Raw genomic sequence first — 16,168 nt, forward strand, 5'->3', positions numbered from 1 at the left:
GTCTTTGCAATGGTACGATTAATATCGTTTTGGATAGTGGGGCAACATTATCACCCCCACTCAGCTGTTTAAGAACTTCTCCGTTATAAGACAGGGACCATGTGGCCTTCTTAAAAATTCAATACTCGCCATAGATCGTATTCAGATGGCTGAGAAATGGGAGACCTTTTATTGAATACCCCGAAGAGAAAGCAATTGCTCAAGGATGGTCCACCCGTACCCACTAGGTGTCAGGTACTCGGACGTGGAGCCTATGGCACCGTTTTCAAAGCTATTTACAGAGGTAGGCAGTAAGACTTAAACATCTGTACATAGATAATTACCAATATCTCGTCTAGATCGCTCCGTTGCTGTAAAGATAATTCGTGCCCAGGCGGCCTCAACTTTGCACAATGAGTCCCATTTGCTGAACCTGGAGCACCGGAATATTGTACGCCTTCTTAAGCTGGAGTCCGCCGCAGATTTCGGCTTGGTCATCATGGAATGTCCGAGGGGCCAAAGTCTGCAGAGGATCGTTGACACTTTGGCTCTACCACTGATGCACAGGGTTTTGTATGCGACGTTATCCCCGCTAAATAATTTTTTATTAACCATTATCTCCTTAGAATAACTCTGGATGTGGTTGCTGCTCTGAGGTACTGTCATTCCCAAAACGTATTACATCTGGATGTAAAGCCAACCAATATTTTGGTTGCCCTGGGAACAAAGTCGTCGGTAGCTGGCCATTCCTCTAAGGTCAAAGTGAAGCGAAGCTACATCTGCAAGCTCTGCGATTTTGGCTCCTCCATTGAGGTGGGCGAATTTTGTGCTAGGCAGGAGCCCACCGTTGCCAGAGGAACCCTGAGATACATGTCTCCAGAAGCGCTGCGATCGGATACTCTTACCGAAGCCTCCGATATCTACTCGCTGGGCATTACCATGTGGCAACTGCAAGCCCGCAGATTGCCCTATCACACGCTCGATTGCAATGAAACCATAGCCTACCAGGTGGTTAAGCACGAACTGCGTCCAGACAACTATCATCAATTGAAGATTCTGGCTTTGGACTCTCCCATTGACTGCGATTGGAGCTTGGCCAATGAAAGCGCCGCCAACGTGATCTGCAGAAGGGCAAATACCTCGGCGCGGCGTAATCTGAGCCTCGATCCATCTTACACCGCCGGCCGTGAACTGAAAAAGAAGCGCCGCCGGAACCGATTAGCACTCCACTTTGATAGTCCGGCGCCGGAGGGCAGTGCGTGCTCGGAAAGCGCATACTCCAAACTATACAAAAGCTGCTGGGTCAGCGGCCCGGAATCACGATTGGGTTCTATTCAGCTGAAGCATGAGCTGGAATTCATTCTTTGTCGTAGCACCTAGGTGATAGTCTAAGTGATCGTGTGTATTTGCATTTTATGTTATTGATTCGTAGTACATACCCGTATTTATGTAAGGTTTTACCAACCCGCCGCGATAATCGAATTTCGAGGGCCAGGGCCCCTGGTTAGGTCAATAATGCATTTTTCTGTAACTTCTTTTTGTTTATTTTGTACTCGCTACGCTAAGAAAATACATTTATAATGTTTATACGAGCTTACGTCTAGGTTCCCTCCTCTCGATCATAGTGCGTTCTGTTCTATGTAGTGTAAGTATATGCTTAGGAATCGGGCTGCTGCGATGAAGTAGTCGGTGGCAGCAGCCCTGAGGAGCTAACTACGGTTGAAGAAGAGCTTGTCATTATCATTAGCTTTAAGAACGACTGCTATTTACAGTTTATTGTTATGGTTGTCGTGTAATGTTCGCTTAGAAACCGTATATATATATATATATATGTATCGTATCTATATATATGCATTCTATACTGCATCGTAAACACCTTGAAATATTTCACCCTTAAATGCAAATGTTCAACTGCTGTTGTGTCTGAGGAGTACTAATCCGGATTAGCTTATGTGGTTAACTTTAACCAAGTCCTACAAATACACTCGACTTGTGCGGAAGACTACAGTTTTGGTTCATCTACTCATGACCATAGCTAATAGTGGTTTGAATTCAGTTTGAAGTCATTCAAAATGTTCCATTTTAGTTAGTGTAACCCTCTGATTTGGATGCTGCAACCGCTGCTCTACAAAATATGTGGTATATGTGGGTATAGAGCAGGGCGAGCTGTTCGGTTTGGTTGTTTCGATTTCTCTCATTGGGGGAACAGTTGGCAGTGCCGCTTACAAGGTAAAACATCTTCAAAAAATTTACAATATACATAAATACTCGTATTCGTACGTACAAAACTCGCCTGCTTCTCTGCTCATCATCATCTTATCATCTTAATGCTTCTGTATCTCGCGGTTCTGTTTTGTTTTGTTTGAATATATCACAATTTAGTCTTTTTAAATCTTTAAATATTTGTTAGCTTGACGATTATTGATTTGAGATTTAGCAGTGCTGGTCTATCCTAACTGGCGTAGGATCTCCGCACGGGAACTGGTGGAGGAATCTTCGATTTTCGCTGCTGCTGCTTCTGTTGCTGCTGTTGCTGGGGCTGCTGACCCGGTGACCTTTGCTGCGGTGACTGCGACTGCGGCGAGGGGGAGGAGGGCGAGGGCGAGCAGGAGGAGGACATCGAGGAGGACGAGGACACCGATGAATGGATGCTCGTTGGAATTCTAGTGGGCTGCGCCTTGGGCAGGCAACTCTTTGGCGGCTCCGTTGACTTCGCTGCCTTCTGAAAATCGAAATCAAAAATTATTCATCATTTTTACTCATCATTGGATGTTTGAATCCCTTACCTTTTTCGGCGAGACAGCCACCGGTGGATGAACCGGCGATGTGACCCTCTTCCAGCCATTGCTCCTGCGCCAGGAGCTGGCCGTCGGAGGCGTGGAGGCCTGCCTGAGCAGCATCCTCTCCTTCAACTTGGTTACCATCCCAGGCGCCGGTGGCACCACCTCTTTGGCCAACTTGTTCATCATGGCACAGCTGATGCTATCGCTGCGCACCACGGTGGACTCCAGTTCGCGGCGTTGATTGTGTCTCAGGATGCAACTGGGTTCCTGCTCCTCCAGCACCGATTTGGATTTCACCAGAACGTGAGGCGGTCGACGTAGTTCGCTCTTGATGATCTGAGCAATACACTGCTGCTCATCCAGTGGTTTCATTGGCGTGCTGCCGACAATCATGGGCACATCCTCGATTTCAATGTCGCTAACCCTCCGCCGGCACTCGTCGATAACCGCGTAGTCCGGTTCCTCGTCCTTCTTTGCCTGGCTGGCGGAGAGTTCGTCCGTTTCGCTGGAGGAGCAGCTGGTCAACTGGGCCCTTCCTGCCTCGCTGGGCGTGGGACTCATTCTGCCAGCGGGACCCACCTGGCTCTCTGAGATACTGGAATCCTCGCCATCATCGTCGTCCTCATCCTCGTCATCCGTCTCACCTTCCAAGTAAGAGTAAAGACTACGCGAGGAATTCGAACGGATGTTGACCAGTTTGTAGAAGTCGTTGGTGAAGTCCGTGCAGGCCACCTCCTCATCCTCGGAGTAAACAATCTGAAATTTTGCGGCAGTGATTAGAAGGGAACCAGGAGCAGAAGAGATGTAAACACTACCTTCTGCTGCAGCAGCTGGGTAATGCCATCAGCCACTGAATCCGTTTCCACGGTGGTGGAGTTGATAAAGTCGCTGGATGGCCACAGCCAGTCGTGATCCCTCTTCCTCCGCTGCTGCTGGAGATGAGGGTGATGTGGATCCCGCTCGTCGTCGAACGTCATCACCGCCAGTTCCTCCTGGGACATGCTCCAGTCCTCCATTTCCGTGGAGCAGGGCTCAGCAGGCAGGAGCCACTGTTCCGGTTCCTCGGGCAGATCCTCCAGATGCCCATTCGATGGCTGCGGCTGCCCACTGCTCATGGTGCAGTAGCCTTCATCCCTGCCCTTCACCGGACTGGCGGACAGGGCAGCATTTTGCGCCTCCAAATCGCGAACCCGGCCCTTCAGCATGCTCACTTCCTCGCGGAGATTGTCCTCTGCCACAATGGCGTCCACCACCTTGCGCATCACATCATCCAAACAGTGCTCATACTGCCGGATTCGTGTGAGCAGGGATCGATTCTCCTGCTGCATCGATTGGAGCAGGCTCTCCTGGCGGGCGAAGCGAGTCTGTAAGGGAATCAAAAGGATCCATAATGATCTTAAGTAATGCCGTCCAGAAACAAGGTTTATCCCGATTATGTATGTATCTCAATTTAATGGTATATGCTGGCTGAGATATAATCTGTTTGGTTTTCACTTAGATAAAATGGAAATGAAAGCTACGTATATGAAGGCTTTCTTTTTATCTATGAATAGAGGTGTTCGTTTTAGATAAGATGTAAATGTAACCATATGGGTTGTAGCACCATTAGCATATTGAAAATGTATATGCCATAGAAATATGAATTCTGCTTTTATTTGACATACTTTCATGGTTTAGGTATAAAACCTCAGATTAATAGATGTAAAGTGACTGTGACCTTTGTACACATTTCATATATGTATTTTAAATGTTAAGACGAAAAGAAGGGACATTCATTAAAGGGATTTTAATTGAATAGTTCACAAAGTTAAGAAAACGATCTATCCATCCAGTGGAAACCTGTGCTGAGAAAGGGCCAACTGATTAGATCGAGTATTTATCAAGTGCTCGGGGCAACCTTCGCCCCATGACAGCTGCCCTGATGAGGGTCACTCGCTGGCACACGGCTCCTCATCCATCAACCGGCTCTTTTTCTTTTGCTTTAGCTTTTTGCTGTAAGTGCTAAGTGAGCAGTAGTTACAAGAGCCCCTCCATACCCATAGCCGATATCCCACTCCCAGTTGGTAACAAATATCCAATCTCGATCAAAGCCAACTTGTTAACTGGCCCGAAGGTCACATGCTTAGACGTTGGACGTGAAAACCTTGGGCTTCATTAGCGGGGCCTTACAAGATTGGGCCAGATTTTGGCTGGCGGGGGCAAATGAGATTGCCAGAAGTTGGCGACGAAAGGGAAAGCACATTTTCCACTCTTCCACTACCCCGCCGCCTGCGGAAAATGGTAATGAAAAGCTGCCACTAGGGCGCAGTGAAGCGTCGCTAATGCCGACGCTCAATCAATTCGGGCAAAAAATGTAATGTGCCGGGCCAAAAGCATTTCCCAACAAAGTCTCGCCGAAGACGACTCCGGTTACTCCGTCCGTCCGTCCATCCGTCCGGATAAGAGACAATTTGTATGCGCCGGAATGGCAGCGAGGGGAGATATTGTTCTTAAAAATGAATTTATGCGTTTATTTATGACTTGACTCGGAGGGAACTCCCTCCTGCTTTCTTCCCGACTTTTCCCCTCCCTTTTGGAAACTCGCGCTGTGCAAATTGATTTTCCACATGCTGCGCGGCTCTGTGCGGAAAAGCCCCTTCCCCCCAACCCTCTCCCCACCTCCTCATCCTCCTTCCATTTCCATCCGATACATACCTGCAGTGCCTTGTGATCCCGACATGTCTGCATTTGCTTGCGTTCTTTGGATTTCATAATGCGATTCATGCTGCGGATTGCAAAGGAAAACGAAACGAAAAAAGGAGGACAAATATAGAAATGCATAAATGAAAAGGAGTTGCAAAAATCATCGCAAACGCAGGGTGCTTTCAGCAGGGAGTTTCGAGTATTGATTACTTATTTGTGAGTGCCTGAATGGCGAATGGCAGAAATGATTCTGTTTGTCGTACTATGGGTACTCCCATAGCGCCAAAATAAACAGCGTACTTGCTAGAAGATAGCAAGCAAGGCAACTTTAAAGCAAACAAACAAACATTTATGACTTTAAAACATTTACGTCTTTAAACGAGTCGCCAAGAAAATAATGAGTAAATAATGTTTGAGGAACGGTACAAGATAAAAAAGACGTATAAAAATTACAACTAGAATAAACTGATTTACTAGTTTGTTGCTTATGAATACAAATAAGTAATCACCAATCGAAATTCCCCGCCGAATTGTGTTCAAAGCGAAACGTTTGCATAACAATCTGCATGGAAATTAGCAGCTAATGGCGGCCATAAAGAAAGAAAGGGCCGAAAGGGCAGTTAAATCTCGGCCTAGACCAGAACTTTGCACCACTTCCAAGTCGCGTAGTCGGTAATTGCGTATTCGGGCCGGCAGAGGGCGCTGCTGCGCGTTCGGTTCGGTGATTGATGGGTTTCGCGGGTAAGCGCTTCCTGCTCCTCCTCCATCCTCCTTCATCTCCATCGTCCTCCTGCGATTCTTGGCAATTTGGAAAATTGCATTCGCAGTGCCGTTAACTTGTTCTGTGCGTAATGGCCAAAAGGGGCCGCAGTGGGCGTGGCCAGTCACGAGTTTTGGTATGAGTTATTTACGTTTGAACGCCTTGCCAAAAGCCAAAAGCCAAAAGCAGCGCGAAAAGTACTCCGAAAATTGCCGGCTAGACGAATTAAATAAATATTTGGCCGGTACTTGGCCATACGCTAAATGGAGCTTGACTCAACTAACAGAAACGGGCAAAGTTCTGGCTATAAGCCTTAATTTCCCACACGATCCGCACGCGTGTTCTTATCGCGTTTAACAATTTAACCTATTTGTCACTTACTTCTCAATTTGTTCGCGCAATTCCTTCTCGAACGTAGGCGACCCGCATTGGCTCTGAAAAGTGCAATTGACCAGGGCACGGGGAAAAAAAGAAAGAAATGGAAAAAAACATTAAATAAAATGCGAAGGAAATTAAACACAATGAATTAGTGCACTCGGCGCTGATTAAGAACGACAATTTAATTGTCCATATCACAGTGCCAATCAGCAGCGTTTTACAAGCTAATGGACAGCGACAAAGGATCCGAATCGTCGAGGGGTTGGTTGGGAATGGGAATTCGAGGGGGGACACCATGCCACAGATACATTAGAACGAGAGCCAGGAACTTGGATGCATGCAACACCATAAATCACCGGAGTCAACAACCCAGACCCCGGCTTCAATATTCCACTTTCCACACTTTTCTCCCCCGCGCGTCAACTGTAATCGATAAAGAATTACATCACGACTTTTTCATCTGTGTGACGTGACGATAAAACACAGCCAGACTGAGACTCATACTCACACCTCAGATCTCAGACCTCAGACTCAGAGAGTTTGTTATAAATTGTTTGCCTTAGTGCTAACAAAATGAATGACAACGCCACAACATTTACGGATTCAAGTGTAAATGAATCGTTGAATATCGCACTATTTAAGTGCCAGATTACAGCACATATGTACAAGTGCCCGTGGAGATATAATCGAAGTAGCCGATATAGATAGCAGTCGTTTCTGTTTGCTCAGTCGAGAGTTTTTCCAGCAATTCCTAACTTCCTTCTGGCTTGCGAGCTGCATTCTTTGCCGCCCCAGCTATTTATCAAATTAATTATGCAGAGACCTGCCTCAGATTCCCAAAATTCCCGGTAGTAAGAACTCTTTGCTCCACTTGGCTACGAATTCCTGGGCTCTGGCTGCCAGTCTTTTGTAGCTCCATAAAATGTACAGACAGAGAAATCAATGACTCGAAGTTTGAATGCCATATTCCGCTTATTTAAATAATGTAGAACAACTATCTTTAAAAAGTGTAATAGTTCACTCTTTAAAATTGTTGCTATAAAAGTATAAACAATGTCTGCAACATTTTATTGTTACTGCTTCTACATAATACTGTATATAAGTTGTCACATGAGAATGTAATATGTATTAGCCACATCAAACTCTTTTCATAGGCATTCCTTGGCTGGCAAGTTCAGAAGTCACCAACAATATAATTTAATATAATTCCAAACTTCTTTGTTGTGTATTGAAATTCGTTGAAAACGCTTTCATCTGCAACAGCGGCAGAAAAAAGGGAGCCACAATAGAAGCTAGTGAAAGGGGGGTTGAGGAGGGGGAAGTGGGAGCAGAGGGAGCGATAAAACGCAGCAGCACGCGCCAATAAAGAAGTCGCCCGGCAACCAACTGCCACCCATCGCACATCACCCACCACCCCCTCATTACACCCCTTGCCCAGCAGCCGTAAAGAGGCAGCCGGAATTACAAATATATGCAATAATTTTTATTAATTCGCCTCCATGCATGAGACGCGGAGACCAATATGAAAATGCCCCTCGCAGGATGGGAATAGGAAAACTGTAGGCAACAGCAGGCGGCAGCCGTTGGAAAAGCATGGTGGGAGGGAGAGGGGAAGGCAGGGGGGATGGCTGGCGGAAAATGGGGATCCCCAGACTGATTGCCGTCCTCAGGCGCCACTTGTGCCGTCGAATGGCGAGGAATGATGAACGTGTTAATAAAATTAGAGAGCCAAAGCGTTTGGGCCATGCCCAAGATTTTCCCACCCAAGGCGCTATTTCGGGCAACTGGTGCGCCTGTCGACAGCTGTTGGCCACTGCACCACCTCCCACCACCCAGCCACCCAGTCACCCAACAGACCCCACTCCCCTTTCGCATTTCCCATTCAAGAGAGGCGACGCGCATAAATATTCATTGTGAATTTCCCCCATAAAAGCGGGGCGAGGGAAAGGCAAGCGGTGCCGACAGCGGAGCTTATTGATGAAGTTATAAAATCAGACATGAATTCTTTATTAATTAATCGAAAGCCACAGTCCCCAAAAACTTTTGGCTACCAAGGCAGCCAGAAAAGTTCAAAACCCCGGCTCCGCACAGGTTTCAATTAGCATGCGGCTTGCAACACGCCGAGGGTGGCCCAAAAAATGATTTAAGGGGTTCGGCGACTACCCAAAACAGAAATTAACAAAACAAATCCCGGCAACATGTTGCACCCGTGTCCTGGGGACAAAAAACAGCCCACCAGCCGGTGGATTGGAAACGAGCAAGGATGGGTGGCACATCATACGGCCATTTGCACCCGCAAACGCACTTCCGTAAGATGTCCGTGCAACCCCACGGACTTGAGCTTTAATTTACACAGTGAAAAGAAAAAGTTAAACCTACCTTAAAATAAAGCTAAACTTTATACTAAAAGTATATGTGAAATACAAAAAGAGATATGCTCTTAAGGAAAGTAAATCTTTAATCAAACGAGGCTTTTTCTCTGTGTATGAATAACAAGATAGCAAATTGCTAAATACTCTGCTGCTCGTAGTAACCCTGTATCTGTATCTGTAGTGTCTCATCCCATAAGAATCATCCATTGTCCTGACGGGGGAGTTTATTAAAAGGGAAACTCCACGCGTGTCCTAACGATCACCCAAAATATGCGAGTTGGGATTAAGCTGAACCCCCGTTTTGAAGAGGAATGAAAAATATGAACACGCTTATTATTAATTAACATGCAGATTGAACGGTGGGTGGCCTGCATCCATTTTGGAATTTAAAAATCCTCCACAACGGACTCTTACCATCTCTGGACCTCGTTATTATTACAGTTTATTCCATGCCGAATGGGATTACACTGGTGAATCCTTAAGTTGTTTTCCTTCTGCCGGTGCACAAACTTTGGGTAACTTCAGCGACCACAAAACCGAAACAACAACCGAGTTGGAGTCCGAAAAACTGTCTAACTGTGGAGCGAAAGGGAGCAAGGGGAGGGGATTGGCTGTCCCCCAAGCGGAATAAATTTCGGCAAAAAGCAAACAACGTAGCGCAAATTAGAAGAAAAAGATATAATTTCCAGGAAATGAATAAAAGAAAAATGCTTTAAAAAAACACGCGACCGTTGGCGAACATTTGTGCTGTTCCCGAATGCCGGCGAAACAATGATAAAAAGCAGCAAAAGGACTAAAAGGACCAAAAGGAGCAGGGAACTGGGAAAACAACCCTCGTTTGGAAATCCTTTGGAAATTCAAAGAGAAAGCGGAAGAGAGAGATGGAGAGAGAGAGAGAGACTGGCGAATTCGCCGCATTTCACCGAGAGAACAGCTGCTGGGAACCTGCTTCCTCTCTCCCTCCCACTCTCGCCACCCACTCCGATCAGCTGCAACTGCCGGCAAAACAGCAACACAGCGTAACAGCAACCCATCAACCACCCCTCGCTTCTCATGCCACCGAAATGCGATGTTTTTTGATGTATTACTCCGAATTCAAGTCACTCGAATTGGCCGTTTTTAATTTAATGAACCGCGACTGCGGGAGTGGCAGCTCGATGGGCAAACAATAAAATAAACATTTCGCAGATGCGAGCCAGAAGAACAACCCTATATCTATACCCCATGTATATATATATATATATATATGTATATATATACATATGTACCCTCGAACTTCTGGTGATCCATTCTGATTGTGAATTTCTCCGCCGCTTCGTCAAATGCAAACACTAAAACGTCACTTGAGCAAGACGAACAGAGAAGTCAAGTAAATACACTCAGCGAAAACTAGCACTGTATTAGAGCATTTCGGCAAATACACACGTTTTCCTACAAATAACTGAACAAGGAATCGCTTTATACAGTATTATATAGTTTAATGTGTGCTATTACTTAGTATTGTATCTGGTCTGTGTATCTTTTCTGGAGTAGATGGAGCACTACTTTCTGCCAGTGTAAGTATGTGAGTGTAAGGGGCGCAGCCATGCCCCTTCCCAATAAAAAATTTCGCGAAAAATTAATTGCATTGCACTTTTTTGTCAAGGGTTCCGAAGAGTCGACCTCCCATGTGCCTCATAGTGGTGGTAGTTCCGAAATTCTCGGCGGGCTGAGGGGGCGTATGAATCATCCAGTTGGCCCTGAGCTTAGCCCTAAAAAAGCGAGTGTGGAAAAGGGTGGCTTCTATGCATTAATGGGCACTAGTTGTAAGTATGTGCAAGCATATTACGCTGCAGAGTGGCTATGACCTACCCTAAATTTATGGCTATATATTCAGCTATGTACATAACTCTAGTTGCGGACCAGGATCCGCGCCCGGGTGGTTGCCATCGCACTGGGAATGGCCATAGGTGGTGCAGCAGCGGCCAAGTCGGCGGTGGTGCCCTTTTTTCCGAGTGAGTAAACCATCAAACGCTTGCGACAGAATTATTAGCAATTCAAAGGCACAAGGAGAAGACTCTGGGCGATGCTGCTGATGATAATGATGATGATGATGATGATGAAGATGATGGTGGGTGGGAGCGAAGCAGGGACACTCCACCGATGTGGATAATAAAAAGTGCCCATGCTGCGACTCCTTTGCCTCCATCGTGCTCCTGGCCCCACTTCGCTCCACGTCGCTCCACTTCGATGGCCCTTGTAAGCGAGGCAAGTGCCACTCAAGAGACATCGTCCGAGACCAGGACCACGCCCCCTTCTTGACAGTTGACAGCGACAGTTTTTCTTTGGCCTTCATTGCTTTCGCAGTACAGTGGAGCTTCTGCCAGGGTGCTTGGTGCTAAAGTGCTCAAGTACTACCACCACAATTGAACTTCCGATTACTGGGAGTTATTGTGTAGAAAACGTTGAGAGCTTCAAATTTTCTTAAATTCACTTGTTCGTTTAAAGAACGTTAACATATTTTGCAAAGAAATTCAAGAAATACTGTGATTCGTTTTGGTGCCCAACTAAGCATAGCTCACTGTACCGTATACGCCCTGCCCCCTCCCCCGAGCTGCCCATTTTCTAAAGCTGAATGCAGCTGAGCTTATTAAAGGCGCAGATTTGCAAGGGCGAGGGGATGGCGGGTGGGTGGAGAAGGTGGAGGCGGTAATGTGGAAAACCGAAAGATTGGAGGAGCTGGCCTTCCATGGAATTGAGAATTAAGAATTGAGCACGTGCTGGCGGCGAAAGTTGTGCATCGTGCATTGTGCATTGTGGATCTTCGCACTCTTGGCCATCCTGCAGCTGCTCTTGAATCAACTCTTCATTAGCTCATGGCAATCCATTCGGATTTGGCTTGTTGATCTGTCGCCTGATTAAAGGCAAACAAATAAACAAAACTTCCGTTTAGTCATCTGCCTTTTCCGACCGTCTGTTTGCCAGCATTTCGTACAACAAACACAAATATTTGAGGGCCCAACGGATTAAATGTCGTGTTGCCATGTGCCATGTGCCCTGTTTGCCCGTTTGCCCGTTTGAATGTTTTACGGACAAGGGCTCAGCTGTTTTAACAAGAAAGAAATTGGATTTGCTAAAAAACGGCAACTGTCAGCAATTTGGGGAGCACGAAGATGGAAGACTTGAGAGCCGCAGCCTAGCAACGAAACCCTTTGAAGGACGCCTTTCCTATCAATTAGGTGGCCATAATCGCAGAGATCTCGTCCTGGGAATCAATTACTCCAAAGTGAGCCCAAACTCTGTAGTACTTGCCAACGAAATGAGAAACTGATGGGAGCGATGATGAAAGTGGCTCTGGAAATGGAATTGCCAGAATGATGATGATGGGGATAGCATGCCGAATCGGAAGATGGATATTCATTGAATCGTGCCATTTATTGCATGCCACATGGCCAACAAGCTGCCTAAGTCCGCCCTCCACCCGCTTCCGCCCGCTTCCTCATCCAGGCCACCCACTTTTGACCTCGGCTTCCGAAAAAAGAATTCTGCAACATTCACACTTTTGGTGGCCCGACTTGTCAATGGATTGCCAACTCCCTCCTCTCTCTATGTACACTGCACTTAAAAACGAGTAATGTCGGATGAAAGTTATAGTTAGATCTGAAATATATATATTTATATTACTTGCAATATACCTTGTGTAATATTTAAGATTATTCTAAAACATTAAATAATATAATGATTTTTTTAATGCCTAAACAAAATGATTGACAATTTGGTTATAATACTGAACTAAACAGTGAACAGTGGGAAATCACGTTCTTGTTCAGAATGTAGTATCCAGTGGTTTCTCTCAGTGCGCACCCCTCCCATTTCCTTTGAGCCACTGATATGCCAATAACAATAAAGTACACACACACATGCACACACACACACACATACAGCCGCATTGTGGGGGAGGGACTTTGAGTAAGTGAAAACGAAAGACAGTGGCAAGAGCGTGAAGAGGGGCGGGGAGATGGGGAAAGGGGAGCAGCGAGCATAGTTAATCGTTATTTACAGACAGATAAAGTGCAGAAATATTGCCAAAGGAGCTGGAAGTTGGGACAGCGCAACGGTAGCTCATGTATCCACTCCGCCCACTGCCCCCCACTCCTGCCAAGCTCCTTGTGTTGCAAGGAAAAAAAAGAGGAGCAGTCGTGTGTGTCCATGCACTGACGAAAAATATGTGTATAGGATTCCATTTAAAGGTACACAAATAAATACGTTTATAGCTAAGACCCATTGCTAAATTGCATTATCCTTATAGATCGCTTCAAGTAATTACTCAACTATAACCATCAATAGTATTGATGAAGTAAAACAAGTCCTATTAAAGTATTTACAACTTTATATTCCTTATAATATATCCAATGATATAAAAGACATATACCTTCTTTTTGATACTTATTTCGAAAACTAAATTTCTTAGAGCGCAGTATTGCGTAAGTACCATCCAGGAAATCAAAGTAATATACATGCATGTATATATAGGAGATGTATAGTTTGGATAGCACTTTCTTGGACTTTCCAGGTAAGTGATCACGACACTTGTTTCTGGTTCGAAGCCGCATTTTTTCCGAGTGCACTAATCGGATTCACGTGGTCCACGTTTGCAGCCTGGCGAGATGATAAGGCGGAGAGTGGGTGGTTGGGGGCAACTGAAACAGCCGCACTCGTAAAGTGTGCTGTGAGCTGGGCCGCCTGCCAGAAGCATGGAAAAGCATAGAAAAGCATAGAAAATCAGGCAATGACCAGAACGGGCCAAAAACACAGCAGAAAGCACTTTTCCACTTTTCCAGTTTTCCACTTTTCCTCTCGACGCGCTTTGTCTCCGCCGCTTCCTGTGAAAATCAGGAACAGCGGGCGGCGGTTGGCCATTTGGCTGCGGAAATCGTTGGCCAAAAAATGTGTGTGGGCGTGGAATGGAGGATGCTGAGGATGCGGAGGCCACACGCTGCTCCTTTTCACACCATAAACTCGCAGCAGTTAACTCGTTTTGGGGCTCTGGCTCGTGCTGCTCCTTCTGCTCGTTCTGCTCCTTTTTCTCTGTTATCAAATTCAATTACCTAAAGCCGGAAATGCGTATGCCAAACCAAGCTCCTTCCGCCGGAAAGTTCCGGCCATTAAACTTTCTTTCGAGCCGACAAGGGGGAGGATGCTCCTCCGGCCATTGCGATGACAGTTTAGATTGTGATTTGCCATTGAGAGGGCTTTGATCGAGTGGACCGAAGGTAATAAACAGTCGGAATTTCCCATCCCCCCAACTTTTCTAAGACGTACTTTCCTTTTTTATGTGAGTTTATGTTGGCCAATTTGCATGGTAGTTCTCAAACGTTTCGATCTGTTTTCTCATAAATCCCCCTAACAAGTTTATCTTTCAAAGGGTATATCGTATACGGTATCTATTTCAAGTTAATGTTATTAAAGAGTAATTTATATAAATGAGTATTCTTCCCTGTTTGGTGCCACTAAAGTAGGGCTTGTCCAGTGCTCTATCCCTGTGCCTCAATGGGCTTCTACTCCTGCTGTCGTATAATTTGATGTCGGCACATATGCATGTAATTTAAGCTTGTAACTTTTAATTGCCCGTCCAGGCGACCTTGTTGGCCAGCCTGACCGCATAAACCGCACAGAGCGCAAACGACTGAACACGATTAATGACCCCCATGTCCATCTAGACCCGGAAGACCCCAGCTCCCCCACCCTCCTATTCCGAATGAAAATCTCTCACACGCTGACCGCACAGGAAATTAAAATGCTTGGGGAATGGGCGGGATCGGGCCGAAAACCCAACTCCGGCGACATCGAATTCAAAGTTCATTTCGAGAGCAATGTCCGGGCCGGGTAATAACATCTCAGAGTCGCAGGACCAGGACCAGAAGCAGGATATGGAGTATAGCGTATGGAGTATGGAGATTGTGTGCATGTACATAGATGGATGGATACACTTCGGCTGGTGGGAGTACTCACTTTCTGGAACTGCTCCTGCAAACGCAGCAGAGCGCCTTCAACTTCAATCATCCGCTTCTCCAACACATCCTGCAAAACAACAGAACAGAAAAACCAAAAACTCAGGAAGCAGCACAAGAAGGCTAAATGCTATGGCTAAGTTCCCATAAACGAAAAGTTAAAGCTAGCTGAATACGAGTATGTGCATGGGTGTATCTCCTCGATTTTCGGTATATATATATGCATATATAAATATATAACTATGTATATATGGCCAGTGAACCAATGAAGTTTTTGGGTGTGAGTGGGTGTGTGACTTTTGAAGCGATTTCAGTGCTGCTCAAAGAATTATTTTTCAGCTTTAAAGGATGCTTCTAAACTTAAATGATGGTTTTAATCTTAGCCAAATATGCAACACTAATTTAAATTTATGTTCACCAACAGTAGCAGTTTGTCTGAATATAGCAATTAAAGTTGTTAGGGCGTGACTATAATATGTGCGCTTAGTTTAATAATATGAAAATAATAATTTAATTATAATTGGCAAGTAACAAACGTTATAGCTTAATCAATAACAGAATCTTTAAAATACAAGTGGACCGCAACTAATTACAAAGAAATAAGTTTAAGTATAGTGCAAATGTGAATAATTTATCACCTCCAATGAGTAAACTTATACTTATAAGTATTTTTTTTAGCTATCAGCTGCGATGACAACACTATTAGCAGCGAAGCGATAAAAATAGTTATAACAGCCCGAAAAAATGGAAAAGCAATTGAAATGAATTTACGATCTTGTCGCAGCAACATCAACAAAAACAGAAAACCGAAAAACCGAAAACAGATTCGAGGTGTAAAAAGCAAATCATTGAACTCTTTTGGACGCAGTCTCGGTCTCGAGTTTCCCAGTGAATGCAACATTGCATTCGGACCAAAGTAAAACACAATGAGTTTCTACTTAATCCGCACGCGATGAGGAGAAGGTCTCGGGCAGGTGAAAAAGTGGCCCAAGGGGGAATGAGGGGGGCAAAAGTGGGGACAGGTGGGCCAGTTGCAGGTGTGCATGGCCAATAATTCACCGAGAGCAAGGCTGACATGCCACAGAAGAACGGTGGCACCAAGAAGCGAGTTTTCGACTCCAAATCGATGAGGAAAAGCCCCCGGGAGATCAGCTACTTAGTGCGCTATTTACTTGTCTCGATTTTTATGTACTTTTATATACTGCACACATGACGGGCAGTCAT

General features: G+C 45.5%; 2 protein-coding genes across 7 annotated transcripts in view; one reads left to right on the top strand and one right to left on the bottom strand.

The window, feature by feature from the left end:
* Positions 1 to 66: 66 nt before the first annotated feature.
* On the top strand, positions 67 to 1,883 carry LOC6530056 (serine/threonine-protein kinase mos). Its single transcript, XM_002090966.4, has 3 exons — positions 67 to 283; positions 339 to 552; positions 606 to 1,883. Exons 1-3 carry the CDS (start codon positions 157 to 159, stop codon positions 1,357 to 1,359), a joined length of 1,095 nt encoding a protein of 364 aa, XP_002091002.1. The 5' UTR covers positions 67 to 156; the 3' UTR covers positions 1,360 to 1,883.
* Positions 1,500 to 16,168, bottom strand: part of LOC6530057 — a 39,506-nt gene continuing 24,837 nt past the window's right edge. For 2 of the 6 annotated variants that reach the window (XM_015196540.2, XM_039373239.2), the window contains exons 4-9: positions 14,946 to 15,014; positions 6,586 to 6,638; positions 5,457 to 5,526; positions 3,578 to 4,126; positions 2,766 to 3,518; positions 1,500 to 2,701 (exon numbers count right to left, since the gene is read on the bottom strand). In XM_015196540.2, coding sequence (XP_015052026.1) covers positions 2,432 to 2,701; positions 2,766 to 3,518; positions 3,578 to 4,126; positions 5,457 to 5,526; positions 6,586 to 6,638; positions 14,946 to 15,014 — 1,764 coding nt within the window. In that variant the 3' untranslated portion in view covers positions 1,500 to 2,431. Of the gene's footprint in view, positions 2,702 to 2,765; positions 3,519 to 3,577; positions 4,127 to 5,456; positions 5,527 to 6,585; positions 6,639 to 9,368; positions 9,387 to 14,945; positions 15,015 to 16,168 lie in introns of those variants that run through there. The other 4 variants (XM_039373242.1, XM_039373240.2, XM_015196541.2 and 1 more) reach the window with 4 other exon arrangements.

This window comes from Drosophila yakuba, chromosome 2R (assembly GCF_016746365.2).
Source record: "Drosophila yakuba strain Tai18E2 chromosome 2R, Prin_Dyak_Tai18E2_2.1, whole genome shotgun sequence".
NCBI lineage: Eukaryota > Metazoa > Arthropoda > Insecta > Diptera > Drosophilidae > Drosophila > Drosophila yakuba.